This window comes from Dermacentor silvarum, chromosome 2, assembly GCF_013339745.2.
Source record: "Dermacentor silvarum isolate Dsil-2018 chromosome 2, BIME_Dsil_1.4, whole genome shotgun sequence".
In the NCBI taxonomy this organism is placed as follows: domain Eukaryota; kingdom Metazoa; phylum Arthropoda; class Arachnida; order Ixodida; family Ixodidae; genus Dermacentor; species Dermacentor silvarum.
Genome location: NC_051155.1, coordinates 41,531,747 through 41,549,861, shown reverse-complemented (window position 1 = coordinate 41,549,861; position 18,115 = coordinate 41,531,747). Strand labels below are relative to the sequence as shown.

General features: G+C 50.2%; 1 protein-coding gene across 2 annotated transcripts in view; it reads left to right on the top strand.

Moving 5' to 3' along the window:
• The first annotated feature begins 204 nt into the window (after nt 1-204).
• Nucleotides 205-18,115, top strand: part of LOC125942980 (membrane metallo-endopeptidase-like 1) — a 185,834-nt gene continuing 167,923 nt past the window's right edge. For both annotated transcript variants that reach the window (XM_049661269.1, XM_049661270.1), the window contains exon 1: nt 205-389. In XM_049661269.1, the coding sequence (XP_049517226.1) occupies nt 327-389 (63 nt within the window). In that variant the 5' untranslated portion in view covers nt 205-326. The remainder of the gene's footprint in view (nt 390-18,115) is intronic.

Sequence of the window (18,115 nt, the reverse complement as noted above, 5' to 3'; positions counted from 1 at the left end):
GCGTCAGCGTCGGAATGCTTCCGCCCGGAACGATACACTACGCGTATGTCATACTCCTGGATTCGCAGAGCCTTTGTCACAAAAGAGCACGTAATCCAAGCGCGCGCCGAGTGTCGCGCAAGCCAGCGAAAGAACACGCCGGCCCCGCGGCAACTTCAACAGAGGAGGAGAGCGCACACGCCCCAAGCAACAACGCTAACAATTACGCACCCATCTACAACCTAGATTTCCTTTTCGAGCACGCTTCGACAAAAATCCGAGAGAGCTTCGGGGCAGCGAAGCGTCAAGGAGACTGGGACGATTGTTACAAGTTCCTAAGAAAAAATATGCCTGAGGTCATTGAGTACGTCTACATAAACTCCACATCCAGTCTCGACGACCGAAATGAGGTAAGAGCCAGGAATTTATCAATATCCGTTGTGCATACGAGAGCAACGACGGCACTGTGCTACCGTGTACATGCCTCACCCAGCATATTTCACAGGTTGATAAGTTGTCCAGGTGAACTGATTCTTACCAGCAGCACAAGGAAATCTGATTACATCAAGCTCTGGGTGTTTCTTATCACTCAAAATATCTTTATAATTAGGCACTTCTAAACGGCGGTCATTTTTTAAAGTTCTTTTGCCATGGCTAAAACGAATGTATTCACGGCAGGTATATTTCAATATGAGTGAACTAACAATAATTGATGAGGGTATAAATCTTGCAGCGTCTTTCAGAGACCACAGCTTCAATTCAATATAGGCGATTCGAAAGTAAATTCTAGTTTGAGCTGGCTAAGCTTAATTGAAAGGGGGAAATCTCGAGCAACGTGATATCAACCAATGCAATGCTAGATTTGGAGTTAGCAAGTACAGAAATTATAACCTTTTGCTGTAAATTTGTTTGCCTGGCACCCAGTATGCACAGTATAATCTACATATCAGTTAGCGCTCAAATACACTGCGGTTCCATTTATTATCATGTTTCAAAGAAGAGTTATTAAGAGTCATTGTATGCGACTTTCACTTTCAGAAAGAGTTCAACTGGTTGCCAACCGTGCCGCTACGTCGCTCTGTGAGTTTTACTCATCCATTCATCTATCGACCACCGACAAGTTGGTCCGTTGATCGTGTATAGCGTAATTGAGGTGACGTGTCTAGTTTTAGTTTTCGCAACTTCTTGTGATGACTTCTATTAGGATGTTTATTTATTTATATATTTATTTATTTATTTATTTACAATAGTGTCAGTCTCAGCTGAGTCCATGTCCATGCCAACGGTAATCCTCACTCATCCGCCGGAACCGGGGACATTTTGTGGCACGGACAACGCCGACGTCGAGGACTGGCTTGCGATGGACGAGCGAGAGTGCGACAACAACAGGTGGCATCCTACAAGGATGCTAGCAAACCTGATGTTTTATCTGAAAGGAACTGCGAAGCAATGGTACGATACGCATGAAGCTGACCTAACAAGCTGGGATGTCTGTAAAGAAAAAATGCGAGACCTGTTTGGAAGACCTGTCGGTCGTAAGTTGGCAGCAAAAAAAGAGCTTGCATGCCGCGCTCAGACGTCTACAGAATCCTATGTCGTTTACATACAGGATGTGCTGGCTCTCTGCCGCAAGGCTGATAACAACATGACCGAGGCCGACAAGGTTGGTCCCATCCTAAAAGGTATTGCAGTCGATGCCTTCAAACTCCTGATGTGTAAGGATGGTGCCACTGTGGATGCAATTATAAAGGAGTGCCGGCCCTTCGAACAAGCTAAAGGCCGCCGCGTCCCTCAAAGTTTCGACAGACTGCCCAATACCACCGCGACATCTTCGTGCGAAGACCCGCCGCGGTTTGTTCAGCCGATTGGCCCGGAAGATATAATGCGTACCGTTCGCCGTGAGCTTGAGGCCATGGCTCCGGCTCCAGTTCGTTCCGACTGTCGGGAAAGCGTGCCCGCTGTCTCGCTTATACAAGCGGTCGTTCGGGAGGAAATAGCGAGTTTGGGCATTCCATGTCTCGGCTCGGTGCGCCTAACGAACACCTACCAGATTTGTCCGGCCGCTCGCTCCCAGACGCAAAGCTTTCCGGCCACTCCGTCGCAACCAAGCTGACTGGCGCACAGCGGATGACAGACCCATCTGTTTTAATTGTTCCGGCATTGGACACATCGCCCATGATTGCCGTAACCGCTGGTCATTGCCTCCTCGGTGGTCGTCTCCGAGTCACTACCGCCAAGTACCAGACAATCGCACTTTCTCGCCCAACACGCCGCCTAGGAACATCAACGCCGACAGTGCTCACCAAGATCCAGCCACTCCCCGTCTCCGCAAGGCCTTCGGTCCCGTTCGCCTGTCGTTCGCCGCTCTTCGTCCCCATCTGCAACCGGTCGCTTCCCTTCGGGAAACTAGGTGGTGCAGCTCCAGTAGGTGAAGCTGCAACTCCGACCCGTCCCGCAAATCTTCTGTTGACCCTGCCTACACGTGGAAACCTACTGGACATTGAAGTTGATGGTGTTCCTGTTACATCTCTCGTTGACACAGGAGCGCAGGCTTCAGTTATGAGCGCTGCTCTCCGCCGAAGGCTCAAAAAGGTTATGACGCCCGCCGTACCATGCACTGTTTTGAGTCGCCGATGGGAGTACTTCACCTGTTCTTGGAATGTGTTCCTCACCTGTTCTTGGAACAACACGTGTGACCACTGCGGGCCATTATAGCGTTGTTTTATTTATCGTCCTTGAGGACTGTCCACACGACCTAATTCTCGGCCTCTACTTCCTTTCGAAACACTCTGCCCAAATTGGCTGCTCCGCAGGTATTGTACAGAGGGATCTGCCGCTTCCTGCCGATGCAACAACTTGTGCTTCACCCCGCTTATGTTCTGCATGAGTTTGCAAGGCTGTCTCCACAGGCGGCTGCAAATGTCCTCCTGATGCCCTGTCCTCCCGTACCTGATGGCGAGTACGTCCTGTCGCCGCTTACTGACGTGGTTGTGTCACGCAATATTGCCCTACCGAGCACCTTAATCCGGATCCTCGAAAACTGCGCTCGCGTGCCCATCCTCAATTTTGGAGTTTCGACGCATGTGCTGCCACACGGTATTGCCATAGCACTTATCACTCCTTTGGAAGAATTTGAGATTTCTTCTTTGGCCTCTGAATCCTTCCTCAGTACCAACGGACCTTTGTCACCCACTCCTTCGTGCTGAACGCCTGCGGACGATGTTTGTAAGATGATTGCCCCTGACCTTCCTTCCGAGCAAACAACAGCTCTTCATGACCTCCTGTCACCTTATCGGGATACCTTTGATTTGGAAGACCCTCCACTTGGTCAGACATCTGTTGTCATGCATCGCATCAACACCGGTGACGCCAGCCCCATTTATTGGCGGTCATATAGTGTCTCCGCAACAGAACGGGCCATCATAGAGAAAGAGGTCGACAAGATGATAGACAAGGACATCATTGAACCTTCCAGTAGCCCGTGGGCATCCCCGGTTGTCTTAGTAAAGAATAAAGACAACTCGTGGCGCTTCTGCGTTGACTACCGTCACCTCAATAGGATAACAAAGAAGGACGTTTATCCCCTGCCTCGCATTGACGACGCTCTTGATTGCCTTCACGGATGCCAATACTTTATATCAATTGACCTCCGCTCCGGCTATTGGCAGATTAGTGTCGATGAGGTGGACCGCGAGAAAACCGCCTTCGTCACACCGGACGGTCTGTACCAATTTAAAGTCTTGCCCTTTGGATTATGCAATGCGCCAGCTAAATTCGCGCGCATGAGGGAATCTCTCCTGCGCGGGTTGAAGTGGTCTTCATGCCCCTGTTACCTCGACTATGTGATTGTGTTTGCGCCGAACTTTCAGAGCCACCTGAGGCGCCTTACGACCAAACTCTCCGTGTTTCGCAGGGCTGGCCTTCAGCTAAACTCCAACAAGTGTCATTTCGGTCGCCGTGAAATTACCATGCTTGGCCATCTCGTAAACGCCGCCGGTATCCAACCTGATCCACAGAAAGTTCACGCTGTGCGAAATTTTCCTGTACCTTGTTCAACAAACGATGTCCGTAGTTTTCTGGGCTTATGCTCTTATTTATAGTGATTTGTGAAAAAATTTGCCGACATCGCTCGTCCTCTCACTGACCTTTTAAGATAAATGTCTCTTTCTCTTGGGGACCACTGCAGGAGAAAGCCTTCTCTACCCTGATCGAGCGGCTTACAACTTCCCCGATTCTGTCACACTTTCACCCTTCTGCGCCTACTGAAGTACGAACTGACGCGAGTGGTTATGGCATCGGCGCTGTCCTCGCTCAACGTCAACGGGGCCAAGACTTTGTCATAGCTTACGCCAGCCGCCTTCTTTCGACGCCATAGCGAAATAACTCCATCAATGAGAGGGAATGTCTCGCGCTCGTATGGGCGGTCGCGAAATTTCGGCCGTACCTTTTCGGTCGGAGCTTCTGCATCGTAACCGATAATCACCCCCTCTGCTGGAATCTCCTCTTTGAAGGACCCAACTGGACGACTTGCACGTTGGGCATTGCGTCTACAAGAATATACATTTTCTGTTATGTATAAGTCAGGGCGCCTGCATACAGATGCTGACTGCCTCTCCCGCAATCCCGTCGATCAACCGGACAATACCGATGCAGCCTCGGACAGCAGTATTCTGTCTCTCTCCGGCTTTCTCCATTTGGCGACGAGCAACGCCAAGACCCTGTTCTTCGAACACTTATGGAACGCCTAAGCTCCTCGCCTAATGACCCGTCCCTCCAGATGTTCACCTTGCGCGATGGAACTTTATACCGTCGTAGCGTTCGTCCTGATGGCCCAGAGTTCCTCCTAGTCGTTTCAAAGCACCTTCGACTGGCCGTGCTCCAGCAACTTCACGACGCTCCTACTGCTGGACATCTGGGCATCACTCGTACTTACGACCGCCTGCGGGGCCGCTTCTTCTGGCTCGGCATTTATCGTTCTGTGCGCCGTTATGTCGCCTCTTGGGACCTGTGTCAGCACCGAAAGACGCCTGCTATGCCTCCTGCTGACTGGATTCAACCAATTGATATCCCTACAGAACCCTTCTTCCGTGTGGGCCTCGACGTCCTTGGCCCCTTTCCAATATTCATGAAAGGAAACAAATGGATTGCTGTAGCAACAGAATATGCCACGGGATATGCCATCGCACGAGCGATGCTAACTAGCTGTGCTACAGATGTCGCCGACTTCTTACTATACGACGTCATCCTGCACCACGGCGCCTCTCGCCAGTTACTCACGGATCGCGGCCGCTACTTTCTATTGAAGGTCGTCGATGATCTGCTCCGCTCCTGTTCTACAGACCACCAGCTTGCTACCGCATACCATCCTCAAACAAACGGCCTCACCGAACGACTCACCCCCACACTAACTGAAATGCTCGCCATGTACGTTTCCGACGATCACCGCGACTGGGATGTCGCTTTACCATACACCACTTTCGCATACAACTCGTCCCGTCACGACACTGCCGGATTCTCACCATTTGACCTTTTCTAAGGCCGCGACCCCACCTTGCCCTTCGACACGTTGCTACCTTCCGCAGTACAATCACCCAGCACTGGTTACGCTCGCGATGCTATTGACTTAGCCGCCGAGGCCGGAGAGGTCGCCCGTCATCGCCTCACAGTCTCGCGAGCTTCTCAAAAGCGACGCTACAACCTTCGGCGCCGAGACCACCATTTTTCACCTGGTTCCCTTGTCCTTCTCTGGGCGCCTTCACGTCGCGTCGGCTTGTCGGAGAAACTACTTTCCCGTTATTCTGGTCCATACCAGATCTTACGACAACTGTCCGACGTGACATACGAGATCGCCCCAGTCGGTCACACTTCAGTGCCTCCCAACGTCACCAGCGATGTTGTTTATGTCGCCAGGCTCAAGCCCTATGCCCCCCCCCCCATTAAGTGAGGCTGTATAACCTGCACCGGGCCGAGAGGGTGATGTTACGGGGAAGAGAAAGAAGAAGGGAACACTAACGGGAGGAAGACGAAGAATCTAGCCGTTGCCTGAACGCCATATAGATCGCTTGTAAATATACATTCTTCTACACTCGTGTGCCTGTTTTCTTCCTGTAATAATATGTACAGATACAAAAAAGTCGGCAGATTGCAACGCCATGGGGGAATCGATGTTATGCGAAGCAATGGGCGGGGAGCCTACCAAGTTAACAAAACGACCATGAGAGCACCAAGACATAGGCTGCTGTTTCATGACCTACACGGCATGCATGCTATGACATTCATGTCACGAGTCAACACGAGTCCCTCTAGCCACGCCTAAGAGACATTAAGGCGAAAGCATTAGTCATGCTCATGACTATGACTTTGACCCTCAACATTTAGCCCTTTCCTTGACTTAGTACCACATCCGAACCCGTTCCATTGTTTTTAGTGTTCATTTTTTTAGATGAGTCACTGTCATTTCTGCTGAGTCATGGTCATTACTATGACCTCTAACGCCATCCATTAGTGTTTCCTTCACTTAGTACCGAATTCAGAGATCATTCTAGTGGTTTTTGAGTGTTAATCTTTTTTCGCCGAGTCATTATCGTGTTTGCTGAGTCATGCTCATGAGTATGACTTTTACCATCATCCTTTAGCTTCACTTAGTACCCACGTCCTAACCCATTTAAGGTGTTTTTGAGTGTTAACCTTGTTTCGCGGGGTCACTGTCATGACCCACTTGACACACATGTCATCATATTTATGTCATGACCTATCATTTATGTTTGTCATACACTCTTGTCATACTATGCCAATTTTGGCACATACCAAGGTAAGGAACCTACCATGAGAGCACAAACACGTAGGCGTCTAGATAGATAGAAAGATAGATAGATAGATACATACTGTCAAATGGCAAATGTTCGCCACGAAATTTAAAATCCACGAAGAGCTCGCTAGCGCAGTACTTAAGATAAGTTAACTCCTCAGTCGCTCTTTCATTGCTACCATTGCTCCGCTTTCTCAAAATCTAACAGCGTTCGTGAGCCGGCGCAGTGCCGGGCAAGCCGGTTTACTTCCACAGCAGCGGTGCAGGACATACTCTCAGTACATTGCGAATATCGCCTGCCGTCCTCTGCTTACTCCTCTTTTGACTACCGCCGGCGGAGAGAGCCTGTGCCAGTAGTTTGCTGCTTATAAGAACTTGTCCTTCTAGGATGCTCTTGTAGCTATACGACGTTCGAGCGATGCGGAGTTATGCCGTTTGGCTTTTTCAGGGTCACGGTCACGTTCTATGGACTCGCTCTTAAGCGACTTTGAAAGGGTCTGTTTGTGCTACCTGAACAAAATAATATTCTCCCGACCTGTGCGACACATCTTTAACGCCTTTCTTCTGAGTTGTGCGCTGCAATGTTGCAACTCAGTTCTCCGAAAGGTCACTTCGGTCGAAGCCAACTTACCGCCTCCGGTAAATCTACTTCATTTGAAAGTAGATTGAAATCTATTTCATTCCTTGTTTCTCTATTAGGGCTTTTCTAGGTGCACTTCCTGTTGCTGCGCTTCCTGAAGAAGGTATTCATTATTCGGAGCCTATTCCTCTCCGCGAATTCTACCAACATATCTCCTATTGCATTCCTAGAGTCGATGCCGTAGTTGCCAATTGCTTGCTCACCAACCTTTTTCCCCACTTTTGCATTGAAGTCGCCCATGACTACAGTATACTAAGTTTGCACTTTTCTCATTACCAATTCAACATCTTCATAAAACTGTTCTATTTCTTCATCATCGTGACTAGAGGTTGGGGCGTAGGCTTGTACTACCTTCCTTTTGTACCTCCTATTCAGCTTTATTACGACGACTGCTACCCTCTCATTAATGCTGCAGAATTCATCAATGTTGCCCGCTACGTTGTTATGGACTAGAACTCCTACCCCGGATTCTCTCTAATCTGGAAAACCTCTGTAGCAGAGGACGTGGCCGCTAGTCAGCACTGTGTAAGCCTCACTAGTTCTTCTAACCTCACTAAGGCCAATAATATCCCAGGCAATGCCTGATAACTCTTCAAATTGTCCTGCTAAGCTAGCCTCACTTGAGAGGGTGCGCGTGTTGAACGTTGCCAGGTTCAGTTTCCATTGGCGGCCTGTCCGGACCCAGAGATTTTAGCACCCTCTGCCGCGTAGCAGGTCTGAACGCCGCCTTGGTCAGGTGCTCCGCAGCCACTGGGGACTGAGGGCCATGGGCTAATCTACCTTTTAATGTTCATGCGTCAATATTTGCGATAATAACTTCACCGACTATTGCGACACTCCCTATGGTAAATTTGAGCACAGCTGTATGTGTGCTTTCCTTTCGTGATATATTGACTGGCGCGAACAATTTGTATTCTGCAACAATTCTGCCAGTCGGGTGTCTGTTCTTCTGCACATACTTATATCGCTGCCTGTGAGTAGTGTGACCGCCTGATAACCAAGCTGTGCTACCGATGGACTCGACGGCCCTACTGATATAGCGGATGAGCCATTCTGATGAGTTGGTATCGATGTCCTTGACCTTTTGTTCTCTTTCCAACATTGCAAACAATAGAACTGATGTGGTTACGTGTTGGTTGGCTCGTTTTACTACCACAACACTTATCCATAACAGTGAGGCTACGGACTTCATAGCCTACCTGCGGCAAGACGTAATTTTACATGAGGGCGCATCGTGAGTATTTAACGACCACCGTCCCTTCTTTTTATCTATGGCGATCAAAAACTGGCTTGGCTCTTAAGCCACAAAAGATAAACTTAGGAGAGTTTATCACCTTTAAACGAACGACGTTACCGAACGCCTCAATCTCTCATACGATACCCATGCAGGATTCGTCTGATGACATCAATTGGAACACATCACTACGTTATTGCGCCTTTGCCTGAATACCTCCCTGCGGGACACCACCGCCTTATTTCGCATTCAACACTTGCTTGGACAAAATACGACGCTGCCTTTAGGCAGGCTTCTTCCGACTACTGTCCAGCTATCGATGAAGTAGCCTTGTGACGACATTCCCGCTGCACAAAAAAAGAAAGTGTAATGATGTTTATTTAAAGTGAGAAGCAGCAGACAAACAGCAGCCTAGCAGCAGCGAACAGCACGTGCTCTCTTGCAAATCACAGCACGGGTAGTCGTCGTCGTCTCTGAGCTGCTCTCGGAAACGCGAGGCGCGTCCACTTCATTAGATTGGCCCCGGGTGTGAAACGGAGCGAATCCTGGTGACTCGGGGAGTAGACAAGATGAGGAGGTCGAAATAAAGCTTCAGCCGGCTAACATGCACTGACTCGAGACCTCGACAACGAAGGTCCGGCGATGGTGTGACGGGTTCAACGATATAATTCACAGGTGGCGAGGCGTCGATGATCCGGTACGCACCATGCTATTGCATAAGTAGTTTATAAGAAAAGCCGAGGATGTGAGGCGGTATCCACAGCCAAACAAGGGAACCAGCAAGGAAGGTGGGCCTGGCCTGATGACTGTCACGTTCTGTCTTCTGACGCCCCTGAGCCTCGCTGGTTAACGAACGAGCCACCTGGCGGCAATCTTCAGCGTATCGGGTGACTTCCGAAATGATTCTGCCCTCGGAGGCGTCAAGTCGGTAGGGCAGGATAGTATCCAGATGACACGAAGGCTGACGCCCATACAAAAAAGGTGAAAAACCGCTAGTCGCTTGTCTCGTGGTGTTATAGGCGAAAGTAACGAACGGGAGTACGGTGTCCCAATTGGTGTGGTTGGACGAGACGTACATCCTCAACATGTCGCCCAGTGTTCGGTTGAAGCGTTACGTGAGACCATTCGTTTGGGATGGTACGCGGTCAACTTCCGGTTAATGATATGGCACTCGCGAAGGAGGGATTGTATCGCTTCTGACAAGAAGACACGACCCCTATCGATGAGTAATTCTCGAGGAGCGCCGTGGCGAAGGACGAAGTTGCGAAGAATGAACATCGCAACGTCGCGCGCGGTCTCGGCGGGAAGAGCCGTGGTCTCGGCGTAGCACGTCAGGTGACTGACGCTAACAATAATCCAGCGCTTTCCACATTCGCTGTATGGGAGCGGGCCATAGAGCTCGACGCCTACGCTGTCGAACGGTCGAGCAGGACACGGTAGCGGCTGTAGTGGGCCAGTAGAGCGCAGTGGGGGAGTTTTGCTTTGTTGGCAGGCGGTGCACGATCGAACGTACTGCTGGACAAACCGATAAATTCCACACCAGTAATTTTGTTGACACAGCCCTGTAAAGGTCTTTAGGACGCCGGCGTGTGCGCTTTGAGGGTCAGTGTGGAAGTACGCGCACATGTCGGAGCGCATGTGACGAGGAATAGTAAGAAGCCATTTCTGACCGTCCGGATAGTTGCGGCCGTAGAGGGAGCTGTTTTGCACAGCAAAGTGGGCTGCTTAACGGCGTAGCGTCCACGTTGAAGAAACGACCGATGGAGCGGCAAGGTAGTCGACTAGCAGGGAGAGCGATGGGTCCTTGCGTTGCTCGGAGGGCATGTCAATAGCGGTCAGTAGCGATGGGTCTGAGGTCGGAGAAGGAACGGAAAGAGAAGCCACATCAGGTGTCATCGGCGAGCGGGAGAGCGCGTCAGCGTCGGAATGCTTTCGACCAGAAGTGGTATACGTCACGAATATCATATTCCTGCAGGCGAGGCGCCCAACGGCCGAGGCAGCCCGACGGGTCTTTCAAGGAGGAGAGCCAACAAAGGGCGTGATGGTCAGTGATGATGCCGAAAGGCCGGCCGTAGAAATAAGGACGAAACATGCCCAATGCCAAATGATGGCTAAGCATTCCTTCTCTGTAACGCTGTAATTCGTATCAGCTTTTTGCGGGTACGGCTGGCATAAGCCACGAAATATTCTTCATCCGTGGATTTTCGTTGGGCCAAGACCGCACCAAGGCCGACACCACTGGCGTTGGTGTGAACCTCTCTCGGCGCAGTTGGGTCGTAATGGCGAAGAAGATGCGGTGAAGTCCGCAACTCGCGTAACTTGTCAAAGGCTTCATCGCTTGCTGATGATCACGCAGAAATGCCTTTCCTTGCGGTAAGCAGCTTCGTCAAGGGTGCGATGATACAGGCGAAGTTCCCGACGAAGCGTCTAAAATGAGAACACAGGCCTATGAAACTTCGCAGGGCATGGATAGATGTGGGCTTCGGAAATTCGGCGACTGCGCGAAGTTTGTCGGGACCAGAGAGGATGCCGTCTTTCGATGCTACGTGACCCAAGACATTTAATTTTCGGGCAGCGAAACGGCACATCTTGAGGTTGAACTGGAGGCCACTTGAAGTGAGACAGGTCAGGATGTAATGCTAACGGGCGAGATGTGTCGGAAAATCCTCTGAGAAAACAACCATGCTAGGTAACATAACCAAGTCTTCCACTTGTGTCCGCGAAGGATGGTATCAATCATGCGCTCGAAGGTAGCGGGATTATTGCAGAGCCCGAAAGGCATACCGTTAAACTCCTAGAGGCCATCAAAGGGTGATGAAAGCTGTCCTTGGGCGGCCAGCCTCAACCATGGGATCCTGCCAATAGCCAGAGCGGAGATCTAAAGATAAGTATTCGGCACCTTGCAGACGTCTTTTGTCGTAATCCCGTTGAGGCGGCGATATTCGATACAAAACCGGATGGTGCCATCTTTTTTGCGCGCTAGAACGACAGGTGACAACCAAGGGCTTTGAGAAGGCTGAATGACGCCGCGCTGCAGCATGTCGTCGACTTGTTCCGGGTTAACTCGGCGCTCTTCTGTGGAAATGCGATGCACACGCTGTCGCAAAGGGGCACGGGAACCGATGTCGATAGTATGAGGGACACTTGTCGTGCGACCCAAGGATGGTTCGTTGAAGTCGATAGAAGAAACGAACTCGTTCAGTACATTAAGAAGTTGGGTGCGATGAGACGGCGAAAGGTCTGCGGCGATGGAGTTGTCGAAAACTGCTGAAGGCGGTGTTGACGAGACGGAAGTTATGGGGTCCAAATATAAACGGGTGGCACCATCGTGAACGTCTAGGTCCTCAATACACGTGACAGCTTGCACAAATCCTAAGCTGTCACCACGCAGTATGGTCACTGGATACCGGTGCGGATAATAGATGGGTATCAAAGCGGATTGAGACCTAACAGTGAGGATGGCAAATGCGAGAAATAAGTCCTTGCGGTGAGCAAGCATGTGAGATGGCGTAAATGCCACAGTTGAGTCTGGCATGGCTGAAACACCTTCCCCATGAAACAAAGAAAACTCTACCTCTCCCTATACAATGCTATATGGTCCTCCGGCGAGATCCCCTCTGCCTGGAAAGAGGCCATTGTCGTGCAAGAACCCATAGTCTGCTTCCAGTTACCGGCCTATAGCACTAACAAGCTGCCTATGCGAACTGTTCGAAAAAATGATAAACCGCCGACTAATACATTTCCTCGAATCAAGAAAACTGCTTGACCTATGCCAATTCAGGTTTCGAGAGGGTCGATCCACCACCGACCATTGGATACGTATTGAGATGCAAATTCGTGAAGCTTTTCTTCATAAACAGTTCTGTCTGTATTCCTTGATATGGAAAAAGCCTACGATACCACGTGGCGGTTTGGAATACTTAGAGACGTCTCACACGTTGGTATACGTGGTAACATGTTAAATGTCACAGAAAGTTATTTATCTAATTGCACATTCCGTGTTGGTGTGGGAAATGCTGTATCAAGACCATTTGTACAGGAAACTGGAGTGCCAAGGGCGGGGTGCTCAGTTGTACTCTCTATATCGTAAAACTGAGTTCTTTACGTCTGTATATACCAAGAAACATGCTTTATTCTACATACGTCGATGATGTACTCATAGTTTCACCTCGTGCAATCTTGCAGTCTGTGTGCGGCAGATTCAGCTTAATCTGGACAAGGTGTCTAAGTGGGCAGACAAGAATGGGTTTAGCCTTAACCCACAAAAGACCACCTGCGTCCTGTTCTCCAGAAAGAGGGGTCTGCACCCCGATCCTGACATTGAGTTGCAGGGACAACGTGTGGCCGTACAAACAGGACATACATTTTAAGTCTGATTCTAGATACGAAGCTTATATTTGTGGCACACATACGGTATGTAAGAAACAAGTGTATGAAAACATAGAATATTCTAAAAGTGTTGTCACGCACCGCATGGGGTAGTGACACAAAGTGTCTTTTGAATTTGTATACTTGTGAGTATACTCATACTCACAAGATTAGATTACGGCGTCATAGTGTACCATTCCACTACGCCAAGCGATCTAAGAATGCTGGATCCTGTACACTATCTAGGCATCCGCCTAGCCATTGGTGCCTTGAGGACAAGTCCTGTGGCAAGCCTGTATGTAGAGGCAAATGTGTGGTCGTTTGACATGCAACGTTCATCCTTAAGCCTCACATATTTCCTGAAAGTTAATTCTAACTCAGAACATCCGTCCTCCTCAACCGTAAATGATATCACCAGTGCCACACTCTTTGATAACCGACCAACAGCAAGAGAACTGTTCTCACTGCGTGTAAGAAAATTTGTAGAGAAGTGGATATCCCAGTACTTGAAAATACTTTGATGTCCCCAGCAACACCAGTGCCACTATGGCAGCGGCAACTCATAGAGTGTGATACTTCGTTTTTGGGGGTCCCAAAAGACGCTCCAGAGGCACATATCTGGATGCATTTTCTAGAAATCTAATTCAAGTACTCGTCCTGCACTCAGTTTTACACTGACGCTTCCAAGTCACATGCAGGGGTATCTTATGCAGAAGTCGGCCCATCGTTCTCTGAGTCCGATGTACTGCACCCAGAAACAAGCATTTTTACAGCTGAGGTCTCTCCACCTTTATCGACGGTGAAGAGTATCTGCAAATCAAAACTTACAAGACCAGTAATATTTACAGACTTCCTAAGCGTCGTAAAAGCCATCATGACTCTACATAGACATAAAAACCCGGTACTTATCGAACTGCATTCTGCTCTGTTCCAAACATACATGTCTAACCAGCATATTATTATATGCTGGCTGCCTGGGCAATTCATGATCACATCAACTACACTCGGCGCTCTTCGCTGATCGGCCCTCGATCAGCATCGAGGGCTGATCAAATGGTCACATCAACTACATCGCAAGCCCTTAACCCTACCGTTTTTATCCCTGCCCGAGATCTAAAGCCCTACTTGAGAAAGAAACTTCGATGCCACTGGCAGCGCTTGTGGGCTGCCGAAACGAACAAAAGCTACACTTAGTTAAGCCACAGATTAGTCCCTGGTATCCCGTTATGAAAATAAGAAGAACTAATGTCCTATTCTCTCGTTTGAGTATGGGACATACATTTTGTCTACCCACAATTTTGTCTTAACTGGAAATGACGAACCGACCTGTGGTAGATGTGTTGAGAGGCTCACTGTGCTCCACATCCTCATGACGTGCAGGGAAGCCGAAAGAGAGAGGCAAAGACACTTCCCTCTAGCGTACCGGTACCGTCTCCCTCTCCATCCCGCTATTTTTCTCCGTGACGAACCTCTCTTTAACCCTAAATCTGTCCTGGATTTTCTGGGCGATGTTGTATCACATGTTATTTGCCCAATAGTTCCGTAGCACATTCTCTCTCCAGAGGATGTCGCCGCGATAATAGTTTGCATAGCACACACCTCCAGGTCCTTGCGTTTCAAAGGGTCTGTCAAGGCAGTAGTGCTCTTTGGAAAGATCTATTCGTGATATATTGTCACGTAGTAGTGACGCTGAAGTACAGTCGTAAAACTGTGTATGACAAAACTTATTCTTTCTTGGGCGAACCTGTGCCCACAAAAGCAAGCTGCGCTCCAAGCACAACAAAAGCGGCGAACACAGTCGGCGATCGTCGAAATCTGATCAGCGGCGAAACGCGTCGGCTCTTATACCCGAGTCATCGAAGGTTCCAGATTCACCCCTGATGCCCGCGGGTCTTCCAGAAAGTTCTAGACAATTCGCGTCGGTCACACAATCAGATTACATAGGCGTCGCTGAAAACAGGCAAAGGAAAGAAGCATCGATAACGTTCTAGAAACTTCCGACACAGGCGCGTCCTGCGCCGAGCGATAACGTTTAAAATTTGTCACCGGTGGAAAGCGGCCACCGGTGAAAGATAAACATGTATACGTGTCAATACCCTCCCCTTTAAAAAGCATCGTCCCGATGCTAGAAACACGAAAGCGAAAACAAAACCACGCGTACAGAAAGGGAGAAAAATAGCAAAGCAACAAAGGACCTAAGTTCGTCAGCGGGCGTACAAAGGCTTAAGACGCACCACGTGGATGACTTCAGGTCGTGCGCGGTGGCGCTGTGATTGCGAAATACCGTCTGGCACGACCTCATAGTCCAGTGCGCCAATACGTCGGATGATCTTACATGGTCCGAAATAGCGATGTAAGAGTTTCTCGCTAAGTCCTCGTCGGCGTATCGGAGTCCAGACCCAAACACGGTCTCCGGGCTGGCACTCGACGTAGCGTCGTCGAAGATTGTAGTGTCGGCTGTCGGTTCTCTGCTGGTTCTTGATGCGCAGGCGGGCGAGCTGTCGACTTTCTTCGGCACGCTGCAAATAGGTGGCAACGTCGAGATTTTCTTCGTCGGAGACATCCGGTAGCATGGCGTCAAGCGTCGTTGCCGGTTTCCTTCCGTAGACCAGGTTGAACGGCGCCATGTGCGTCGTTTCTTGCATGGCCGTGTTGTATGCGAAGGTCACGGGCGGAAGGATGGCATCCCAGGTCTTGTGTTCGACGTCGACGTACATTGCCAGCATGTCGGCGATGGTCTGTCTTATTTAGGCGCTCGGTGAGGCCATTCGTCTGCGGGTGGTAGGCGGTGGTCCGGTGATGGCTTGTCTGGCTGTAGCGCAGGATGGCTTGAGTTAGTTCAGCCGTGAAGGCCGTACCTCTGTCGGTGATGAGGGCTTCTGGGGCACCGTGACGCAGGAGGATGTTCTCAACGAAGAATCGGGCTACCTCGGCAGCACTGCCTTTGGGCAAGGCTTTTGTTTCGGCGTAGCGGGTGAGGTAGTCCGTAGCTACGACGATCCATTTATTCCCGGACGTCGACGTCGGAAAAGGCCCCAGTAAGTCCATCCCGATCTGCTGGAAGGGTCGGCGAGGTGGCTCGATTGGCTGTAGAAGTCCGGCTGACCTTGTCGGCGGTGATTTGTGTCGCTGACAGTCTCGGCATGTCCTTACGTAATGGGCGACGTCGGCAGAGAGGTGAGGCCAGTAGTATTTTTCTTGTATCCTCGCGAGCGTGCGGGAAAAGCCGAGGTGTCCAGCCGTTGGGTCGTCATGGAGAGCTTGCAGAACCTCTGGACGCTATGCTGAGGGTACCACGAGGAGGTAGTTGGCTCGGAGAGGCGAGAAGTTCTTCTTTAGGAGAATGTCGTTTTGCAAGAAAAACGACGCCAATCCTCGCCTGAACACCTTGGGCACAATGACGGTCTTGCCTTCCAGGTAGTCTAGAAGGCTCCTTAGTTCTAAGTCGGCTCGCTGTTGTTCGGCGAATTCGTCGGCACTGATGGGTCCCAAGAAAGTGTCGTCATCCTGGTGGTCCTGTGGCGGCGGTTGGACGGGGGCGCGAGACAAGCAGTCGGCGTCAGAGTGCTTTCGCCCGGACTTGTAAACGAGGGTGATGTCGAATGCTTGAAGTCTCAGACTCCATCGTGCGAGGCGACCTGAAGGATCCTTCAAGTTAGCTAGCCAACACAAGGCGTGGTGGTCGCTCACAACTTTAAAGGGCCTGCCCTAGAGGTAGCGACTAAACTTTGATGTAGCCCAGACGATGGCGAGGCACTCCTTTTCTGTTGTGGAATAATTTGCTTCCGCCTTCGATAGCGACCGGCTACCGTAACTTACTACCCTTTCTAGTCCGTCAGTCATCTGCACAAGCGCGGCGCCGAGTCCTACGCTGCTTGCGTCGATGTGGACTTCGGTATCGGCGTTTTCGTCGAAATGCGCAAGTATTAGCGGCGATTGCAGGCGTCGCTTCAGTTCTTCAAATGTTTGGACTTGCGGCGTCTCCCACTTGAACTCGACGTCGGCCTTCGTGAGATTCGTCAGTGGCTCAGCGATCCGTGAAAAATTCTTGACGAAGCGCCTGTAATAGGCGCACAGTCCAAGAAATCTACGCACTGCTTTCTTGTCAGCGGGATGGAGGAAAGTTGGAGATGGCCGCAGTTTTCTGAGGGTCGGGGCGCACTCCAGACTTGTTGATTACGTGGCCCAAAAACAAGAGCTCCTCATATGCGAAGCGGCACTTTTCTGGCTTTAACCTGAGTCCGGAGGTTTTGATTGCTTGAAGAACTGTTTTAAGGCGCCGCATGTGTTCTTCGAAACTTGAGGCAAACACAACGACGTCGCCCAAATAGACGAGGCAAGTCTGCCACTTCAAGCCTGCCAGTACTGTATCCATGACGCGTTGGAAAGTCGCAGGTGCCGAGCAAAGACCAAACGTCATAACCTTGAACTCGAACAGTCCGTCTGGTGTTATAAAGGCAGTCTTCTCCCGGTCCCTCTCGTCGACTTCGATTTGCCAGTAGCCGGTTTTGAGGTCCATCGACGAAAAATACTTTGCGTTGTAGAGTCGATCCAAGGCGTCGTCATTCCGTGGGAGGGGGTATACGTCCTTCTTCGTGATCTTGTTGAGGCGACGATAATCGACGCAGAAACGTAGGGTTCCATCCTTCTTCTTCACTAACACCACGGGGGAGGCCCACGGACTCTTGGACGGCTGGATGATGTCGTCGCGTAGCATTTCGTCGACTTGTTGCCTTATGGCCTCGCGTTCGCACGCCGAAACTCGGTACGGGCTCTGACGGAGTGGGCGGACATTTTCGTCGGTTATGATTCGGTGCTTGGCGACAGGGGTTTGTCGAACTTTTGACGATGACGAGAAGCGGTCCTTGTATTGCAGGAGCAGAGCTTTTAGTTGTTCTTTCTTATGCCTGGGAAGGTTCTGATTGACGTCGAAAGTTGGTTCAGGTACTATAATCGTCGATGCAGGTGCACTGGAATCCGTGAAAGTGAAAAAACTGCTGGCTTGTACTATTTCGTCGATGTAGGCGACCATGGTGCCTTTGTTAATGTGCTTGTATTCGTGGCTGAAGTTCGTGAGCATCACTCT